The 20779-nt window shown below is 41.6% G+C and overlaps 1 protein-coding gene across 1 annotated transcript; it reads left to right on the top strand.

The window, feature by feature from the left end:
- Positions 1-9756: 9756 nt before the first annotated feature.
- LOC116511150 (membrane-spanning 4-domains subfamily A member 15-like) lies at positions 9757-17795 on the top strand. The gene is made up of 7 exons (XM_032221010.1): positions 9757-9898; positions 10180-10421; positions 11167-11295; positions 11550-11606; positions 12892-13008; positions 14640-14753; positions 17338-17795. The coding sequence occupies exons 1-7, from the start codon at positions 9787-9789 to the stop codon at positions 17452-17454; spliced, it is 888 nt and encodes a 295-aa protein (XP_032076901.1). The 5' UTR covers positions 9757-9786; the 3' UTR covers positions 17455-17795.
- Positions 17796-20779: the final 2984 nt, after the last annotated feature.

Consider the following 20779-nt stretch of genomic DNA (forward strand, 5'->3'; position numbering starts at 1 on the left):
TGTGGTGTAAGTATTAGGAATGAAATCCAATAAATTGAAGGAATGGGGTTTCATTTGAAATGTGTGAATGTGCTTCAGAAAATGAGCAAAAGATACCCCTTTCATTGCTAACTTAAGTCATGTAAATCCTTTTCCTTGAGAAACCAGCTATTGGAATGATCTTAGCTTTCTCATACAGCTCAGCTCCTCCCAACCTTGAATTAGGAAATTTAGACAGATTGCATCAATTAGTGGCTTACCTGGGACCAAAAAGAGACCAGCAACAGAAACATTTGAGGAGCCCAACTGATACACGTTATTGAATTAATAAATGCATAGGAATAGATTAGGTTCACTTACATGGAGTAATTTATAAAGCCACAAAGAAATTTTTCTTCCACCTGACATTTCCTAGAAGATTCTGAAAGATTCCTTACTAGCATGGTGAAAAGTTTGATGATTGCAATGAGTTTTGCAGGTGTGCCAAAGGCACATTTGCAGTTTTTGAGGCTTGGGTTGATGGGCCTGTCGGAACATTTTATAGAATATAGTATTAAAATATGTTATTAAAACATTTATGCTTTTATTAAGCTTCTGAACTTTTAAGATTTTGTTGGCCTTGCTCTCCACTGTTCTCAGGTCTTGAAAGTAATAAGCTGAAGGAAAGGAGGGAGGGAGGGAGGGAGGAAGGATGCTGAGATGGGTAACGGGTGGTATTCTATAAGAAGGGCTGATTATAATATATGTATAAACATGCTGGATTGGAGGGGGGGGCTTTACAACTGCCTATCTAACAACTGCCTATCTTGCTGTAGTTGCTCTTGGGTGAAAAATAAAGAACTTCATTCATGCAACTGCTTGTTTTCATTTTAATTGCAGCTCAGAAATGAACTTAGTCAGGAAAACAAATTCCATAGGTTACATCCTGAATCTAGCCACAGCTGAATTGATGTCACCCTATTTCCTTTCTTATGCTTTGTTTTGTGGGTAGATTCAGTGGGTGCAGCTTAGACGAAATGTGTTGAGAAGTATTCTTATAGATGTATAGGAGTCAAATGAATGGAAGGAACAGGATTTCATTTGATCCAGGGTTCCACTCTGTAACTTCTGCAAGCTTAATAGGGCGCTTCTGAATATGATATCCTTTTTATTGCTAACTAAGCCCTATAAAGATCAATAGATGCCTAATCCAGTTGGAGTTGCCCCCCCCCACCTCCTTTGGACAAATCAACCTCTGGAGGCAGACTTATTATCATTCTTGTTGAGCAAAGTGTTCCCAGATTTATATTAAGGCAGAGGGATTCAAGACCACTTCTCAGGTGTGTTATGTTTGCAAAGATCCTCTGTAGATAACAATTTCTTTATTTTAGTATTTTTTTAGTATTTTATTAATATTTATAGGCCGCCCTTTTCCCCGCGGGGACTCTGGGCGGCTTACATAAAATAGGGAGGGGGGTATAAACAATAAACATAAAACAATACATAAGAATTAAAATAGTACTCAACATTCATTCTTCATTCGGGTGGGGACAGATTGTGATCTTATCCCCAGGCCTGACGGGATAGCCAGGTCTTGAGGGCTGTGCGGAAGGTCTGGACGGTGGTGAGGGTACGAATCTCCACGGGGAGATCGTTCCAGAGGGTCAGAGCTGCTACTGAAAAGGCCCTCCTCCGTGTAGTTGCCAGTCGGCACTGACTGGCAGATGGTATTCGGAGGAGGCCCAATCTATGTGATCTTATAGGTCGCAGGGAGGTAATTGGCAGGAGGCGGTCTCTCAAGTACGCAGATCCACTACCATGGAGGGCTTTAAAGGTGGTGAGTAGCACCTTGAAGCGCACCTGGAGATCAACAGGTAGCCAGCGCAGCTCGCGGAGGATAGGTGTTATGTGGGCGAACCGAGGTGCGCCCACAATCACTCGCGCGGCCGCGTTCTGGACTAGCTGAAGTCGCCGGATGCTCTTCAAGGGCAGCCCCATGTAGAGCACATTGCAGTATTCCAGCCTAGAGGTCACGAGGGCCCGAGTGACTGTTGTGAGAGCCTCCCGGTTCAGGTAGGGTCGCAACTGGCGTACCAGGCGAACCTGGGCAAATGCCCCCCTGGTCACAGCCGTCAGATGGTGGTCGAAAGTCAGCTGTGGATCCAGGAGGACTCCCAAGTTGTGAACCCTCTCTGAGGGGTGTAAAATTTGACCCCCCAGCCTGAGCGATGGAACACTGGTCGAATCTTTGGGAGGGAAGCACAACAGCCACTCGGTCTTCTCCGGGTTGAGTACAAGCTTGTTAGCCCTCATCCAGTCCCTAACGGCTTCAAGACCCCGGTTCACCACGTCCACCGCTTCATTGAGTTGGCACGGGGCGGACAGATACAACTGAGTATCGTCCGCGTATTGATGGTATCTTAACCCGTGCCTCCGAATGATCTCGCCCAGCGGTTTCATGTAGATGTTAAATAGTAGGGGGGATAAAACCAAACCCTGTGGCACCCCGTATGTTAGGGGCCTAGGGGTCGATCTCTGCCCCCCAACTAACACCGACTGCGACCTGTCCGAGAGGTAGGAGGAGAACCACTGCAAAACAGTGCCTCCTGGCTCTCCAGAGATCATCGGTCAATGCGACCAAAGCGGTTTCTGTGCTGTAACCAGGTCTGAAGCCCGACTGGAAGGGGTCAAGATAACTGGCTTCCTCCAAGGACCGTTGAAGCTGGAAGGCCACCACCTTCTCAACAACCTTCCCCACAAAGGGGAGGTTGGAGACTGGACGATAGTTGTTGAGAACAGCTGGATCCAAAGATGGCTTCTTCAGGAGGGGTCTCACCACCACCGCTTTAAATGCGGCGGGGAAGTGCCCCTCCCGAAGAGAGGCGGTAACAACCGCCTGGATCCAGCCTCGTGTCACCTCACTGCTGTTAGCAACCAGCCAGGAGGGACACGGGTCCAGTACACAGGTGGAGGCACTCACAGCCCTCATGGCCTTGTCCACGTCCCCAGGGGCAACAACCTGAAACTCAACCCAGCGGTGGTCTCCCAATTCATCCTCTTGTGCCTCGGCTGGAACTGCAGGGGTGGAGTCCAAATCCGACCGAAACCGAGCAACTTTGTCCGTTAAGAATTGGGCATAATCCTCAGCTCTACCCTGCAAGGGTTCCCCCGTATCCCTCCTATTCAGGAGGGAACGGGTTATCCTAAACAGGGCGGCTGGGCAAGACTCAGCGGACGCAACCAAGGTGGCAATATGAGATCTTTTTGCTGCCCTAAGTGCCCTGATGTACTCCTTGGTGCTAGTTGTTAAAAGTGCTCGGTTCGTTTCGGACTTATCGGACCTCCACAGGTGCTCTAGGCGTCTCCTCCGGCGCTTCTTCTCCCGGAGCTCCTCGGTGAACCAAGGAGGCCTCCGAGATCCGCCGACCCGGAGGGGCCGTAGTGGCGCAATCCGGTCAAGGGACTCCGATGCTGCCGAGTGCCAAGCAGCAACCAGAGTCTCTGCCGAACTGTGGGCGAGAGTATCAGGAATAACCCCAAGCTCCGTCTGGAACCTCAGAGGGTCCATCAGTCGCCTGGGGCAGAACCACCTGGTCGGTTCCTCCTCCCTACAGTGGGGGTTTGGCCTCCGGAAGTCAAGCCTCAGTAGGCAGTGGTCTGACCACGACAGGGGTATGATCTCATTACCCCTCAGACCAAGATCACAAGTCCACTGCTCCGAGAGGAATACGAGGTCGAGCATGTGACCCGCTGAATGGGTTGGGCCCCGAATTACCTGGGTCAAGCCCATGGCTGTCATGGAGGCCATGAACTCCTGCGCCCCATCAGAGTGTTCACCGAGCGAAGGCAAATTGAAATCCCCCAGGACCATAAGCCTGGGGAACTCAATTGCCAGCTCGGCTACTGACTCGAGGAGCGAGGGGAGGGCTGCTGCAACGCTGTTGGGAGGCAGGTACGTTAGCAGCAGACCCACTTGACCCTTGAGGTCCAACTTCACCAGCAGGGACTCACACCCGACAAGCTCCGGAGCAGGGATCCTACGAGGTGCCAAAGACTCCCGGATAACGATAGCCACACCGCCACCCCTTCCCTGGGCTCTCGGCTGGTGAAGCACCTGAAATCCGTCTGGGCACATCTCTACGAGGGGGACTCCTCCCTCCGTGCCCAGCCAGGTTTCAGTAATACATGCCAGATCTGCCCTCTCGTCTAAAATTAAGTCCCGGACGAGGGGAGCCTTGTGAACAACAGATCTGGCATTTAGCGACAACAGCCTGAGACCAGGGTCCTGATTACTCGCACCATCTGGCCTCGGAGTGGAACTCATAGGGCCGGAAGGAGGGATCTCTGTGACATAGCGAACCCTCCTTCCCCGGTAATGGCCAGCCCTAAAGTCCCCGCCGTATCTGCCCCTCCCCATTACGACCGTAATGCTCCGGCCCACTCCCGTGGCCGTGGTCCCCCCAGCCACCCCGATGACCCCCGCATCCCCCGGCAGGTCCTCCGAAGCACACATACTCATTCACTCACCCAAGCAGTCTCCACACGATAATTAAAACACAAAATACAGCAGATAAGTCAATAAAAGTGGAACCATTCGCTCAATCACATGCGTATCCCATGCATATCCCATACAAAGGAAGAAAAAAAAAAGAAGATAGAGAAGAGAAAAAGAAAGAAGGAAGTTGCGCAGTTACTTAAAAAGTGCAAATTCTGGGAAAGTCCAAAAGAAAGTCCAGAGTGGTTGAGGGAGGGAGAGGGCCTTCTTGCAAACTGTAAGTGCCCTCCGCTCGTCCAATAGTGGTGCTGTCTGTGGCAGCAGGTCCGAGGCGGCATCAGGCAGCGATGGGCATGGTAGATGAAGATACAGGTGGCAGTGCAGATAAGAGGGCAGATGAAAGTACAATCCATAAATTTATGATTTATGTTGATTCCTCATTCTGCTTGAATAGGGATAGAGGTAATAACTTATATCTTAATCAGTGCCATGCCTACAATAGTACAGTAAAGCAGATAACTTCGGATGAACGAAGACAGGAGATTGGAAGAAGACAAGAAATGATACTTAAGGCTTCCAGCAAGCTTTTCTAAAGCTTTGGTTCTAGGATATGAGGCTTGTATCACAGATGCAACTTGGTGCTTTGCTTGGGGGCCAAAATATTTGGATAATTTCCTCCCCTTGTAGTATAAGGATGTAGGGTGAATCTTCTGAGTAGGAGAGAAAATTGCTAAATAAAGAAGATAAAGTTCAAATATTTTGCTTGAATAGTTGAACTCTGTAGGCTGTATAGATGGCAAAATAAAACTATGCTTATAAACTAATCAAAAAGATATGTAACTTTTTACTAAATTTGAAAATGGGAAAGGAACAAGTAAAAGATACAATGGTACAATGGGAATATTTTCTGGTTCCATATAGAACTAGAGGAATTGCAAAATTTATGGGAAAGGAATTATAAACTAACAATTGCAACTTTGTACAACCCCCCCCCCCCCACGTATGAACGTAGGCCTCACCCCTTTGGTGACAAGAAACTCTTGTTAAATGAGAACTGCCTGTAGCTTGAGTGCTGGAAGACATTCTGCCTCCTCCTGAGCAGAAGGAGATTGCTTAAGGAGAGAATGAGCACATCCACACAGCCTCCTGACTTTGCCTCAAAGGCTTCTTGAAGCCATTCTTTAAGGACTCATCTGCGTGATATCGCCTCCCTCTCATTTCCAGTCCATAGCTGCGGGAAGTACTACTGGTTTTCTCTCATTCAAGGTGGAAATCATGTTTTACAACTTCCCTTATCACAGCCCTTTTTATATGCACAATCTGCATTGCTTCACTGATAGCATGGCTCTTGACTTCCATCCGGAGGCATCTGCGGTTGTGATCAGAGATGGGTTCAGCAGTGACCCAGGCCTGCCACGTCCCTGAACCGGTTCTCCAGGAGGCGTCATAGGAGCTGCCATCTTGTTTTTTGCTTTTGCACATGTGCAGAATAATTTTTATTTCAGTGTGCATGTATGTGCAATGCGCCTACAAGCAAACTGGCAGTCTTGAAAGTAATAAGCTGAAGGAAAGGAGGGAGGGAGGGAGGGAGGAAGGATGCTGAGATGGGTAACGGGTGGTATTCTATAAGAAGGGCTGATTATAATATATGTATAAACATGCTGGATTGGAGGGGGGGGGCTTTACAACTGCCTATCTAACAACTGCCTATCTTGCTGTAGTTGCTCTTGGGTGAAAAATAAAGAACTTCATTCATGCAACTGCTTGTTTTCATTTTAATTGCAGCTCAGAAATGAACTTAGTCAGGAAAACAAATTCAATAGGTTACATCCTGAATCTAGCCACAGCTGAATTGATGTCACCCTATTTCCTTTCTTATGCTTTGTTTTGTGGGTAGATTCAGTGGGTGCAGCTTAGACGAAATGTGTTGAGAAGTATTCTTATAGATGTATAGGAGTCAAATGAATGGAAGGAACAGGATTTCATTTGATCCAGGGTTCCACTCTGTAACTTCTGCAAGATTAATAGGGCGCTTCTGAATATGATATCCCTTTCATTGCTAACTAAGCCCTATAAAGATCAATAGATGCCTAATCCAGCTGAAGTTGCCCCCCCCCCCCACCTCCTTTGGACAAATCAACCCCTAGGGGCAGACTTATCATTCTCTTTGAGCAAAGTGTTCCCAGTTTTAAATTAAGGCAGAGGGATTCAAGACTACTTCTCAGATGTGTTTATTTGTCTAAAAGATCCTCTGTAGGTAACAATTTCTTTATGATTTATGTTGATTCCTCATTCTGCTTGAATAGGGATAGAGGTAACAACTTATATCTTAATCAGTGCCATGCCTATAATAGTACAGTAAAGTAGATAACTTCGAATGAACGAAGACAGGAGATTGGAAGAAAGCAAGAACTAATACTTAAGGTTTCCTACAAGCTTTTCTAAAGCTTTGGTTCTAGGATATGAGGCTTGTATCACAGATGCAACTTGGTGCTTTGCTTGGGGACAAAAATATTTGGATAATTTCTCCCCCTTGTAGTATAAGAGTATAGGGTGAATCTCCTGAGTAGGAGAGAAAATTGCTAAATAAAGAAGATAAAGTTCAAACATTTTGCTTGATGAATTGAACTCTGTAGATTGTGTAGACAGCAACATAAAGTACACCCAATAAAACTATGCTTATAAATTAATCAAGAAGATATATAACTTTTTACTAAATTTGAAAATGGGAAAGGAACAAATGAAAGATACAATGGTACAATGGGAACATTTTTTGGTCCTAATATAGAACTAGAGGAATTACAAAATTTATGGGAAAGGAATGATAAACAATGGCAACCTCCTATAATGAAAACTTATATAAAATATTTGATAGATGGCACTTACCACTGGCTAGGTTAGCTAAAATGTTTAAAAATATGTCTAGTAAATGTTGGAAATGTAATAAAATAAATGGGCACATACTATCATATGTGGTGAATTAATGATAAAGCAATTTTGGGGGGAAAATACAAAAAGGCATCACAAATACATTGACTAGTGCTAATGATTGATACAAATTGTTGCTAGCGTCCTAGGTATCAACCAAGTATCTTCTTAAAAGGTATGATGTTCCAAGTAGTGTAGTTTTTTGTAGTTTCACTGGGGGTGTTGCAGGAAGCTGCAATTTTTATTTTATAAAATTCTTGGACATGGTACCAAGTGCCCTGATGACAATGGGTATCACTGTTACATGTTTAATCCATAATCGTGTGGCCAGGTTGCGATATTTCATGATTTTTTCCAGTTCTTTTTCTTCAACTCATTATTATTGTTGTTATTGTTGTTATTGTTATTATTATTATTCCAAGGAAGCATATTACTAAAGTTAAAAATACACTGGGGAAGCTATTCCTTCTACCTGATTTTTGGGCCTTGCCAAGTCAACAGATATGCAACAATTGCACTTGATCATAATCACTGTTCTCCACCAGCCTATGATAATGTGGTTACTGAGCCATAGTGGAAACAACAAAACAAAAATTGCACCAACACCAGGAAGAAATTGTGAGAAGTGTTGCACCAGATGTCTCAAGAGAAGCACTGAATTTCATGTTGTTTTACTTTTTCCCTCCAACTTATTTGTTTTTCAGTTAAAAGCTTTTAAGTACCAAGTTAAATGGTGGCAAGTTTTAAAAGTGATGCTTCTTACCTGGTAAGTTATAATGCATGAAACAGGAAAAAAAAAGTATTTGTAACTAGATTTTTTTATGATTAGAAAAAAATAGATAATAGAAAAAAGATCATTTTTGTAATCACAGATAATTTTGGAATTATATTTGGATTCGATGTTAAGAATGTAGGAGCATTTTTCTATTTTGGTCTTTTTTTCTGCACTTTTGCCTTTATCTTTTTCTTTACTCTGCATTAGTACTTCTGATACTCAGTTGTTTTCTCCAATAGAATAACATGTCCTTTATATACATTAAATATTGATATTTTAATATAGCCACATTGTCCATCAATACATTATCTCCCTCTTGTTTTTTCCTCCAAAATTTTCTTTTTCTTATAAAAGAAAGCTTATCAGAGAACTATTTCTCCAGTTTATTCATGACTGGAAAATGCTTGTGTTTTGCATAATTCAATTTTATTTCCAGTTCTCTCATGATTAACATGGAGAACTGTTACTATAAATCTTAATTTTTTGACAGATTTAGGTTCCCTAGGAAATTCTTTATTTTTATTTCATCCAAAATCTTATGGGATTCCTCTTGCCCCTTCTGAAATTCAGAATTATATTGTGCCAACTAACTGGACCTGCCACCCTCACAACTGATTATAATCCCATTGATTGAAGCACCTGTCTCATTTCCCCCTGAAATGAATTGCTAAGAATTGAAGTAAGGACATGAAAAGCCAACATCATAATATAGAGAAATTGGCATCTAGAAGAGATAACGACAGCTTTTAAAAGATGAAATCTGGGAATAGCATAGCTCATCTGGAGAGGGAAGGGGGCAGAAGCCGTCTCCCCATCCAAAATTACTATTACAGCATCTAAGCGACCTCCTCTCCACAGCCCCATAGACGTTTGCAGAACAGCCAATACAAAACAGCAATAGGAGGATCAGGACTCTAGAGGGCGCTTCCGTGTAACACATAGTGAAGGAATCGGGGACTCTCCAAGAGAGCAGAACTTCTTTAGCATCTGCTTCTTGGCAAAAGGATCTGGTCCGGATGTTTCAGCGACCTCTGAGGTCCTTGGAAGTTTTTCCAGGGGGAGTCTGGCAAGGAGCGCAATCGGAGGCTGGGATTCCCCTTCACGCTGTTGCGGTGTTGCCTGTTCAGACGGGAAGCTGTGATCGCAATGCGCGTCCCCTTGTTTTTCTTTCTGGCGATTCCGAGGGTTGAAAACGGGTCGCTTCAATCGCGGGACTTGGTTACTTTGGGAGAAAGAGAGAAGCGGGAGAGATGGGGCGTGCATAAGCTCACCATTGTGCCAACCGTCCCTGTCCTACTGTCCCATTTATTTGTACTCTTTTTATGTGTTCAAGGCTTATTTATATCCATTTATTTGTGCCATTTTTTCATGTGTTTTCATACTTATTTCCTTGTACTTTGTGATAAATAAATAAATGAGTGAATAAACAAACAAACAAATAAATAAATACATGTCGAGGGGTGGGTTTGATTTCAGTGATTCCTTTTAGCCTGGGAATAACCGGAGTTTATAATCTTGGTGAGTTTTTCTCTCATCTCTGAACACGCAGAAGGTTCCTGCCCGAAACTTTTATTTCTTGCAACAGTTAAAGAGGCAAGAAAGACGTTTTTTTCTGGAGTCCTCGATTAAGATGAGTAAACTATTCCTTGTAGAAGATTGGGGAGCCCCGCCCTCCACTTCTTCCCGTTATGTTACTTTCATTTCTCCAGAGTCTTTGGAGTTTCTCTTCTTGAGCGGTCGCCGTGAGTATATTCTGATTACTTGTTTAAAAAAATAGCATGGAATTAATATGTGGACCCTCCCGTGCCTGCCGCTTTGGTTCTGGCTGAAAGGTAGCAAAAGGAAGGCTTTCTATCTCTGAGAAAGTTGAATGTTTTTACTATCCTGCTCCCTGAAGCCTTCTGGAAATCATCTTCAGTTTTACTGCAGGCAAATATTATCTCTCAAAGTGACATTAAGGAGAAAGGCCAGAATTTGCCTCCTTGATGTTAAGATTAACTTTTCCTCACTTGTTTGTTTTCAGGTATCTTAGTGGTCGCAACACTTTCAAGAAGAATGGCCAGTGGAACTGCAGTTGTTATACCCTCTAATGGAGAAAACATAATCCAAACGGCTCCTGAATTGTCCAGTGTTGCTCTTCAGACATCTGGAGCAACTCCATATCTCCATTATGGAGCTCAGCAAATTCCCACCAGTTCTCCTCAACAAGTCCCACAAAAGGGTCCTTTGGAGAGATTCCTCAAGGCTGAGCCCAAAGTCCTTGGGGTAGGCATGCATTGCTATGTCTCTGTTTGAATCCATTAAGGTTTTAGAGCTATGTAGAGACCTGAGAGCCCCATGTTGAAATTATGGAACTTGGCTTGGCTGTTGTCTGGTTCTGGAATATACTCCAGAAACCTCTGTTCTTCCTGGCGGTTTCATTTGTGTTTCCGAAAAACATTCTGACTCCAATATGCATTATTTTGTTTTGCTCTTTAACTGAGAAAGTGGAGCTCAGCCAAGGTTTCAGCCAGATCTCTTTTTCTCCCTTCCCTCTGAGAAGTGCAGCTGTTGGGCATTTCTCCAGAAGAAGCTGGTCATGGATTGGCTGCAGCCCAAGCCAGTTGAAGGCCCCTTATGTTTATGACCGTGATCAACTTCCTCCTGCAGAGGAGTCTGTAGTGAGAGGTGATATTTTTCTCTCAAAGGCTCATCTTGATAGTCATAGAGACCTTTTTCCTGGCAAAAGCAGTCCCACTGAGGGTCAAACTCAATCATAATCTGGAGTAAATGTCCGGTACATAGTGACAACTGTGTCTCAAATTGTCCCTTCTCCCTATATGGATTTTTCACCATAGGAAACTAGACCTTGGGTCAACACCTACCCTGGAAGCTTAGAAACTCCAACACCTTTGAAGGACCTTTCAAAGATGGATATAAAGTGATGCCTTTCCTGGGATGCTAACAAATAAGAATGTTTTTCTCAGATTCAGCGAACAAAGTTGTCTTACTGTGTGTTTTCCTTCTGCAGGCTGTCCAAATATTGATTGGGGTGATCCACATCTGCTTTGGGGCTGCCTTGGTTTCTTCAATTTCTTCTCTTCACTTTTCCACCCACATGTTTGTAGTTGGAGGTTACCCCTTTTGGGGAGGGATATTTGTAAGTATGGGCGAATTTTCTTGAGTCTTACTTTCTTTTACTTATTTACTTTACTTTCTTTTACTTACCGTTCTTTTAAGGATACTTACTTTTATAAGTATCTGTTAGCCATTGTAGTAATGGCTAATGGATACTTATAAAAGTCCTGTTTGCATTGGAGCCTATCTGGCTTCTCATGGGTGCCAGATTTTTCTGACAATTTCCCCTTTTATTTCCAGTGGACTACAATTGTTTTTATTTTTCCTTTTCCATAGTTTATTTCTTCTGGATCACTTTGTGTATCAGCTGCGAATCGTCCAATTCGTGGTTTGGTGAGAAAGTTTAGCATTTGAATTTCTTTTATGCTATTTCTTTGTAAGCATTCTGATCCTTTTACTTTTATTGTCTATTGTCTTTAGATACTGCTCAGTTTTAAACCAACATTTAGGAAAGAAAAGCAAACTCAAAATCCCCCTCCCCCTTCCTTCTTTGCTCAACTATTGCTTCCAAGTTTTGCTTCCATCGAAAGTTCTATGTCAACAGTAGATGATGTTCAACCATCCAGCATTTTAGCCTCTTCTGGTTCCTGTTTTATGATCCAGATGGTTGGTGGCAATATGTCAACTGTATAAACCCCTTAGAGGGGGCTGTAAAGCATTGTGAAATGGTATATAAGTGTAATTGCTATTGCTAGTCCTGAGCAGAGGTGTCTTCTTGCGTGCTCTCGTCTTGAAGTTGACCTCAAAACATCATTATTCCTCCTCCTCCTTCTCCTCCTCCTCCTCGACAGAGGGATCCTGTTCCAGAAGTGTTCCTAACTGAAAGCAACATTAAAAAGAAACCCTGTGTATTAGGAGTAAAAGTATGGAACTAGAGTGGGAATCACATGGGAATCAAAGGGAAGAGAGAGCTATTGGTAGCCCTCCTGCAAAGAGCTTACATTCTTCTCCCCTGTGACCTCTTTGATTTAAAGAATGTTCATAGCAACATAGACATGTTTTTGTCTGTTAAAGGAAGAAAATATAGATTCAAAAGAAGAAACAAAACCATCTTGAGAGAAAAATACTACATTCCTGAAAGGGGAGAACTGAAAAGAACAATTTTTAAATTTTCAGATTCTCACTATTGATTCCAAGGGTTTCTCCATCTCTCTAGTAGCACCTCTGTAATGTTTTATAGCTAAAAGAGCAGTTAACATTAACATTTAATGCTTAGAGTATCTCAAGTCTTACAATAAATTGTGTGGGATTTCGTTAAGCAAAGTGTTAAGGGATGAAAACATTGTACCATTTTTCCTGTTGATTTTAACCACCTGGTCTTCAATGGAGACTGACATTCAGAAAGAAAAAGAAGGAATTTAAGAGTTTTAGAAAACCCTTCCAATGGACTTGAGGGCTTTGCATTTCCACTGTGGGAAAATGTGTTCTTTGGTACTCCTGATTTTAGTGGATACTATCTGGTTCCTCCACTGACTGGCTATGTGTCATTAAGTACCCACATAGACTTTCCTTTTTCAGTGTTTTCACCATAGTTGGGGTAATTGTTTTTATGTCTTGCATTTAATAAGACTCATGCTGACACTGTATTTTCTCTCCTTCTGGTGTATTTCTGTTTCAGGTGAAATCCAGTGTAGGAATGAACATCACAAGTGCTATAATCTCATTACTTGGTATCATCCAGTACCTATCTAATCTGATAATGTACAGCTATATTTGTAGAAATAACTATCCATGTATAAGTAAAGCAATCACTTATTAAATTATGGGTTCACGTGCAGAATCCGGAAGGAGATTATATATACAGCCAGGATATCCCAGATGCTTTGACTTCTGCTTGAAATTTTTCCTTGAATAAGTCTTGGTCCCAAAGAGTTTTGTATTTGATTTGAAATATTGAAATTTATGTAAATTCTGAAATGTGGACAGAGTAGAACCACACCAATAACTGGGATAAATGCCTTGAATTTTTAGTATTTTGTAAAGTCCTTTGCTTTCTTATGAGTGTTAAATCATAGAAGTATCACATCCATGGCACAGAGAGGATGGTGTCAAGCTATTTTCCAAAGCACCTGAAGGCCAGGCAAGGAATAATGGATGGAAACTGACCAAGGAGAGATTCAACCTAGAAATAAGAAGGAACTTTCTGATAGTGAAAACAATCAATCAATGGAACAATTTACCTTTGAGGGTATCTGGAAGAGATTGGACTGCCAGTTGTCAGAAATGGTGTAGGGTCTCCTGCTTGAGTGGGAATGAGTTGGACTAAATGACCTACAAGGTCCCTTCCAACTCAATTAATCTGTTAAATATGTTAAAGGTATTTTCTCCTTTCCAGCCTGAGAGATGATTGGAAAGAAGTTGGGTAAAGAAAATAGATCTAGCTGCATCCTTATTGAGGAGGAGAAACAATATACTTAGACTGGCTGAATCTAAATCACATTTCTGCCCTTAACCGTACTTCATCCATTATCTTGGAGAAAAGGTCAGGTGGCCAAGAGTGGATATGTTAAAACAATGGGAAGTCCTGTCGCTTTTCCTCTTTGGATTAGCCAGCCTCTGTCTTAACCATTTCTCTTTTTCCTTCTCCCTTCAGCACTTTGTTTCTTGAGGTCTCCTATCCATCCGCTCTCTCCTCCATCATCCCAAAGGTGCTTATTCAGGTGGCAACTGGACTTTCTTGTTTTCCCATGGAGACATTTCGTTTCTCATCCAAGAAGCTTCTTCAGCTCTGACTAGACTCAGCAACTCAGCAAAACATAAGAGACGCTAATAATGTTCCCTGATGCAGTTTCCCCACTTCACACAGGATGTACAGGCAGTCTTTAACTGAATGAACAATTATTCATTTAGTGACGATTCAAAGTTTCAGTGGCACCCAAAGATATGACCACGCCTCGTGTGCATGGCCACTGCAGTGTCCCCACAGTCACATGGTCAAAATTAGGGGCTTGGCTACTAGCAATTTATTTAGGACAGTTGCAGCATCTCCTTTACAACTTTCCCAGCCAGCTTCTGATCAAGAAAGACAGTGGGGGTGGGGAAGATTCACTTAACAACCGTATGATTCTCTTAACTGTAGCGATTTGCTTAACAACAGTGGCAGAAAAGGTAAAATTACGCACAACTCACTTAACGATCGCTTTGTTTAGCAGTGGAAAATCTGGCCCCAATTGTGGTTTAAGTCGAGAGTTACCTGTACAGTGTCTCTGTTTTTCCCAATGCAATTGTTCCTCCCAGTGTTTCCCAAGGGAGCAGCTGGGAGTCTCTTTTAATGGTGTAGCACATTCAATAAAATAAAATACATACCATTACATTAATTTCTCAGCCGATTACAACTATCTTTCCACATGTCTTCCTACTCTACAGAGTGTCGGTTATGGCCTCTCCAGTGTGTTTTTCTTGTTCAACCTGCTGGAATTTTGCATCACTGTTCCCCTGGCTCACTTTGGGTGCCAGGCAGCTTGCTGTATTGATGACCAGGTAAATATTGGATACTCCGATAATAGTTTTAGCAGCTCTCATTGTTCAAGAATGATTGTTCATTTTTCTTCTTCATATCTGCACTCCACCTAGCCTGTCCATTTGCTGGTTTCTTTGCTATTACTCTGAACAATAGGTGAGAGTGGCTACTCAGGGTACCGAATACGAATTATAACTAACTTTAAATAAGAACAGTAAAAAAGAAATGGAAAAATTCCTATCTGTAGATCAGCGTTTTTCAGTCTTGGCAAGTTTAAGGTGGGCGAACTTCATGCTACCTTGGGAATTCTGGAATTGAAGTCCATGCACCTTAAAATTGCCAAAGTTGAGAAACAGGTCTACTAAAGTATAGGATTTTCCAATATTGTTTTATTTAGAGTTTGGTGCAATTAAATACTGAACATCTGTTGTGGAAACTTAACAAATAATGATTAAAGCTATGTGAACCATGGACTTTTTGTGAGAAACTGAAATTAAAAGTTGATCTGCGGCTTTTATGATTAGATATGGGATTGTGGAAACAATGTAGACAAATGTTAATCTTAGAGTAAGATTTGATATATATTTTAGTTATATCTGTACCAAAGAAAGTTAGAAGTCATTCTTTTTCGGTTTTCCTTCCTTTCCTTTCTGACCTTTCACTCTTTTTCTTTCTTGAGCCTTTTCTTTTGTCAAATCTGTTTTTTATTTGTTTATCCCTTAGTTTGTATTTTTTTTTCAATGTATCAAGGATCAAATTCTCAGCCATTATAATTCTACATTCCTTGAAATCGACTGGGAGCCATCTCATATAAGGCAGGCTCACTCTAACTAAAAAGTGTTATCCAAAGAAGAGATTATTTGTAGCTCAGGGTTAAACTGTGGAGTCCTGGGTGTTCTCTGAGTTTGATGGTTTTCCTGCAGATGTTTCATTACCAAACTAGGTAACATCATCAGTACCAGAAGGGAGTGGAGTTTGCTCTTATTTTCATATACTAGTGGCTTACCCTGTCAGTGTTGATCAGTTGCTTCACCAAAAGCGTTTTGATTGGTGCCAGGTCTCTGTAGTCTCAGGTAGAGAAGGGCTATTCTGCATCCCTCCCTGAAATGTTCTTTGAAGTACAGAGTTTCCCAACATTCCTTTAGGAACCTCCAACATGCAAAAAGTGGTTACTCCTCCTAAAATGAATCCTCTTTACCTGGAGCTTCAAAATTTGCTGTTTGCTGGACAGGTGTATAGTAAAAGTCAGTCTACATTTAGTCTACATCTGACTTTGGGGATGTTTCTTCATAAACAAACAAAAGTGTATTTTCTGTGCAGTTCACTCCCCTTGCTCACTGGATCTGGATGTCAGAAAGCAAAGCCCACATTTTGTAATTAACCCCCATGCCCCGTTTTGGCTGGCAGAGTGCGGCAGGAAGCTGAGTGCTGTCATGGATGCTGGCCACGCCCACCCTGGCCACACCCGGTCCCCAGCGATGCCCCTGGATCTCTGAGGTCAAACACAACCCTGTTGCGGCCCTCAATGAAATTGAGTTTGACACCACTGTTCTACAGTAACAACAATTGGCTTCTTTTTGTACCAATAACAAAGCTACTCTCAAGCTTTCAGAAATGCTTTAGATTCATTGGAGAGGTGGAAAATGAGACACAAGAAAGACTGAAAGGGGTGATATGATTGGACCTTATAAAACAGAAGAACTCTAAAAATATTGCAAGCAGCTAAATCAGCATACAGAGATACCTGTCTTGGGGTCCTTGGTGGTCTCTAGCTTGGTTGTTTTAGTGCTGATGTTTCATTACACAAACTAAGTAACATCATAAGTGCTGGTTTATTATTTGGTTAGTAAAACATTTGCAAACAACAAGCAAGCTCAGCGACCATCATTTCAACCCTGAGCTACAAATATTGTCCTTTATCGGTTCCTGTATCAGTTCACAGCACTATCAGTTGGAGCCATTTCAGAAATCAAAAAATAACCTCCCCTGGAGGGAAATCCATCTTCTTCAGTTAATAATCTGATAGTTTTTGTGAATAAATCACAGGAATATTATTTGTTTATTTGCTCCTCAATTAAGCTGGATCTTAGGAGTAACCAATACAGAAACATAAAATATAAGCAATATAAAACTCCAATAAAAACTAAAGAACAAAATAAAATCAGTCCCCAAAGATCCTCAGGAGAAACCAGTTCACTTCTCTTACCACTTCCCAGAGGACCATCCCAATTGGTACCATCTTTATTTCAGAAGATCATCTATTCCACACAGGGGATGGGGTGGAGGCAGATTGTTTTCTTCTCACACTTGTTGATAGGTAGGTGTGGAGATCCTGAGCAGACATTCTCTGAATGTATAGGTAAAGACTGGCAGATTCGATCAGTAAAACTCACTTAAATGCCCGGGCACTAAATCATTTGCCTGTTAATTTATAGTTTTAAAGAATTCTCTATCAGGACTTTGAGCTATCAAGGATTTTAGCTTCTTGGTGAGACTGCCAGCATCACAGTTAAAAACACACAACTGGAGAATCTATTCCTCCTACCTAGAGTAACAGATGCGTCACTGAGTACTTATTGTGTTGACTATTCTTTTCTGTTACAGCCATCGGTGCTTTTTGTGCCTTACCAAGTCATCGGAGGTGGAACAGTCGCAGCTGAAACAAATCCTCCTCCTCCTCCTCCACCGACTTATGATAATGTGGTTTCCAAATCTCAGTAAAACAAGAAGGAAATTTGAGAATTGTTGGGAAATGAGGTTTTAGGAGAAGCAATGCATTTCATATTACTTAATTTTGTCTAGCTTGCTTGTTTATTTTTCAATTATAATCTTTAAACACCAAATTAAATGGTGAAAAGTTTTGAAAGTTCTTCTATTTTACTTGATACCTAGTTAATATGCTTTCCAAAAAACAAGAATTTGTGCTGGAAATCATCATTGTATTTATATCGATGTTTGACAGTCATACTTGGAATTGTCAATCATTAAGCAAAGTAGCTTTAAAATCAAAATTTGTTTATGTTTGCTTTGCTTTATAAACCCTTGAAGGCCCTAAATGTGAAGCTTGGTCTTAAAAGTTGTTTTTCTATCTCTGGTGTAACTCTGAACTCTTGTTAAATGAGGACTGCCTGTAGCTTGAGTGCTGGAAGACCCTCTGATTCACTCTGAGCACAAGGAGCTTAAGGAGAAAATGAGCACATCCACACAGTCTCCTGACTTTCTTCTTGAAGCCATTCTTTAAGGACTCATCTGTGTGATACAGTCTCCCTCTCATTTCCAGTCCATAGCTAAGGGCAGTTACCATTGGCTTTCTCTCATTCAATGTGGAAATCATGTTTTCCATCTTCCCTTATCACAGCCCTTGCTATATGCACAATTTGCATTGCTTCACTGATAGCATGGTGGCTGACTTCCATCCGGGGGCATCTGCAGTTGTGATTCTGGACAGATATGATCCCAGAAGAAGAGCAGCCCACCAAGAATGCAGACAAACAAAAAAACAAAACTGCTGTGTATCTGCCTCCCTTCAGCACAGTTTTAATTTCCCGGCAGGTCAGTTGCTCTGTGGGTCGGCTCTGTTTCTGTCTGACTGACAGGCAGATCGCTCTAGGAAGGGAATTCTTTGTGACCACCTCTCTCTACAATGACCTTTCTGAAAGCCTTGGATAGGGGAGAAAAGGCCCAATGGGCAGGTCACCCTGTGAGGCATTTCTTGGGACCAGGTTTCTGCTCAGTGGTCTTTCTGTCAGAGTCAAAAAAATAGTACAGCCAGACCTCTGTAGACACAGCACTGCATGAAGGAAAGGACATGAAACATGCTCAGGATAGGTCAGTTGGTTCAGTCGATCAACTTGAATGAGAGCTTAGTGAAAACTATCATTCTCTCGCCATCTATGTTAATGTTAGTTTCCATTGATAGCTTCTAATGTAGGGAGAGACAACATCTGGGCAATTATCAACCCTTATCAAAGTGTCAGTTGCGACTTCTAAAATGAACATGAAATTGATTTTTTTTAAAATTTGTATTTGTATTTGTATTTATTTGGTTTGTATGCCGCCCAATCTTGGGAGACTTAGGGCGGCTTACAAGTAAAAAGGGAAGGGGGGGGGACATACAAAGAATACAAACAACATTAAAATTCGACAACATTCATGACTTAAGATGGGGCTGGATAAATCAACAGCCCCAGGCCTGCCGGAACAGCCAGGTCTTAGTCGCTTTGCGGAAGGCCGGAAGGGTAGTAAGGGTCTGGATCTCTCTCTCTTTTTTTTTTTTTTTGCATAATATTTTTATTTCCGTTTCATTCTATACAATCACATGTTTACTGTGCATAACCAGGGCATATAACATTGAGTAATAACCACAACCCTCACTTATATAGAAAGTGTCCCCTACAATACAAACCGAATATACCACCTTGACCCACCATACACCCTCTTTCAACCCCCTCCAACTTTCATTCTTCCTTCTCACATACCCCTCTACACCTACTTCCCCTCCCCCTCTATCTAACCCTGACCCTATCACTCCCTCTCTTAATCCATTCCCTCCCTTCCTTCTCCTCCTCCTCTCTCTCACTCTCTCCACCCTCCTTCTTCTTTCACTCAGCTCCTCCCTTCGGTATACTTCTATTACCTTCCAATATATTCGGTTTGTTCTGTTTTAACACTAACATTAAAAAGCCACAGTATACAAGTGCAATCATGTACCTTAAAGTTTAACACATATTATGTTTCCCCCCTCCCCCTAGATCCCCCCCTCCCTTCCCTCCCCCCGACTTCCCAGAGACCATACATGGTATAACTTTTTGACAATCACCGTCTAGAATATCTCTACATTGATCTCAGCTTCTTACTGTTACCCAAATTTTAAACAGTTTGAGTTCTTACTGATGCTAAGCATAAGCTATCTGGAGTTTCTTAATCCCATGTTTACTTTGTATATAATCAATCCATTTTTTCCAGTCTCGTTTATATCTCTCGTTTGAATGTTCTTTGAGATATGCTGAAATTTTTGCCATTTCGGCTAAGTTTATAACTTTTAAAGTCCATTCTTGAATTGTAGGCAAATCTTTCTTCTTCCAATATTGCGCCACCAAGAGTCTTGCTGCCGTTATTAAGTACAGAACCAAATTAATCTCTGCTGCCGTAAAGTCAATACATATACCTAGTAAAAACAGCTGGGGGTGAATTTTATCCTTCTTTTGAAGATATTTTGCAGAATCCACCATATTTTTATCCAAAATGCCTTAACATTACGACATGTCCACCATATATGAAAATATGTAGCATCAAGAGAACCACATCTCCAACATTTAGGTTGAACATTCGGATACATAGAAGCAAGCTTTTTGGGATCTAAGTGCCATCTATAAAACATCTTATAAAAATTTTCTCTCAGATTTTGTGCTTGTGTAAATTTCACATTTCTTACCCAAATTCTTTCCCATGTGTCCAGCATTATTGGTTCATCAATATTCTGAGCCCATTTTATCATACAATCCTTAATCAGTTCCGTTTCAGAATCCATCTGTATTAATACATTGTATATCCTCTTTATATGCATTGAGCTTTGATCTCTTATTTGTTTAAACAAATTATCCTCAACTTTTACAAAGCCAATTTTTTGATCTGTTTTCCACCTGGCCTGTAGTTGACCATACTGAAACCACGTTTGAACTACCTTCTCTTCTTTAAGTACCTCTAAAGATTTTAATTGCAATACTCCTCTTTCTAAAATAAGAAGTTGTCTATAGGTGGTTCTATCGTGTTTTTGTTCTGTATTCATATTTTCAATTGCATGTCTAGGAATTGCCCACATGGGCAATTTATCATTTAGTTTGTGTTGGTATTTTTTCCAGACCCGCAATAAAGCATTTCTTAAAATATGATTTTTAAAATTCTTATCCAATTTTTTGTTAAATAACAAGTAAGCATGCCAACCATATACCAAGTCGTGTCCCTCGATATTCAATATTCTATCATTGGTTAAATGAGTCCAGTCACTAATTGCAGATAATGCCACTGCATCATAGTATAATTTTAA

The sequence above is a fragment of the Thamnophis elegans genome, chromosome 1, assembly GCF_009769535.1.
Source record: "Thamnophis elegans isolate rThaEle1 chromosome 1, rThaEle1.pri, whole genome shotgun sequence".
NCBI classification, from domain to species: domain Eukaryota; kingdom Metazoa; phylum Chordata; class Lepidosauria; order Squamata; family Colubridae; genus Thamnophis; species Thamnophis elegans.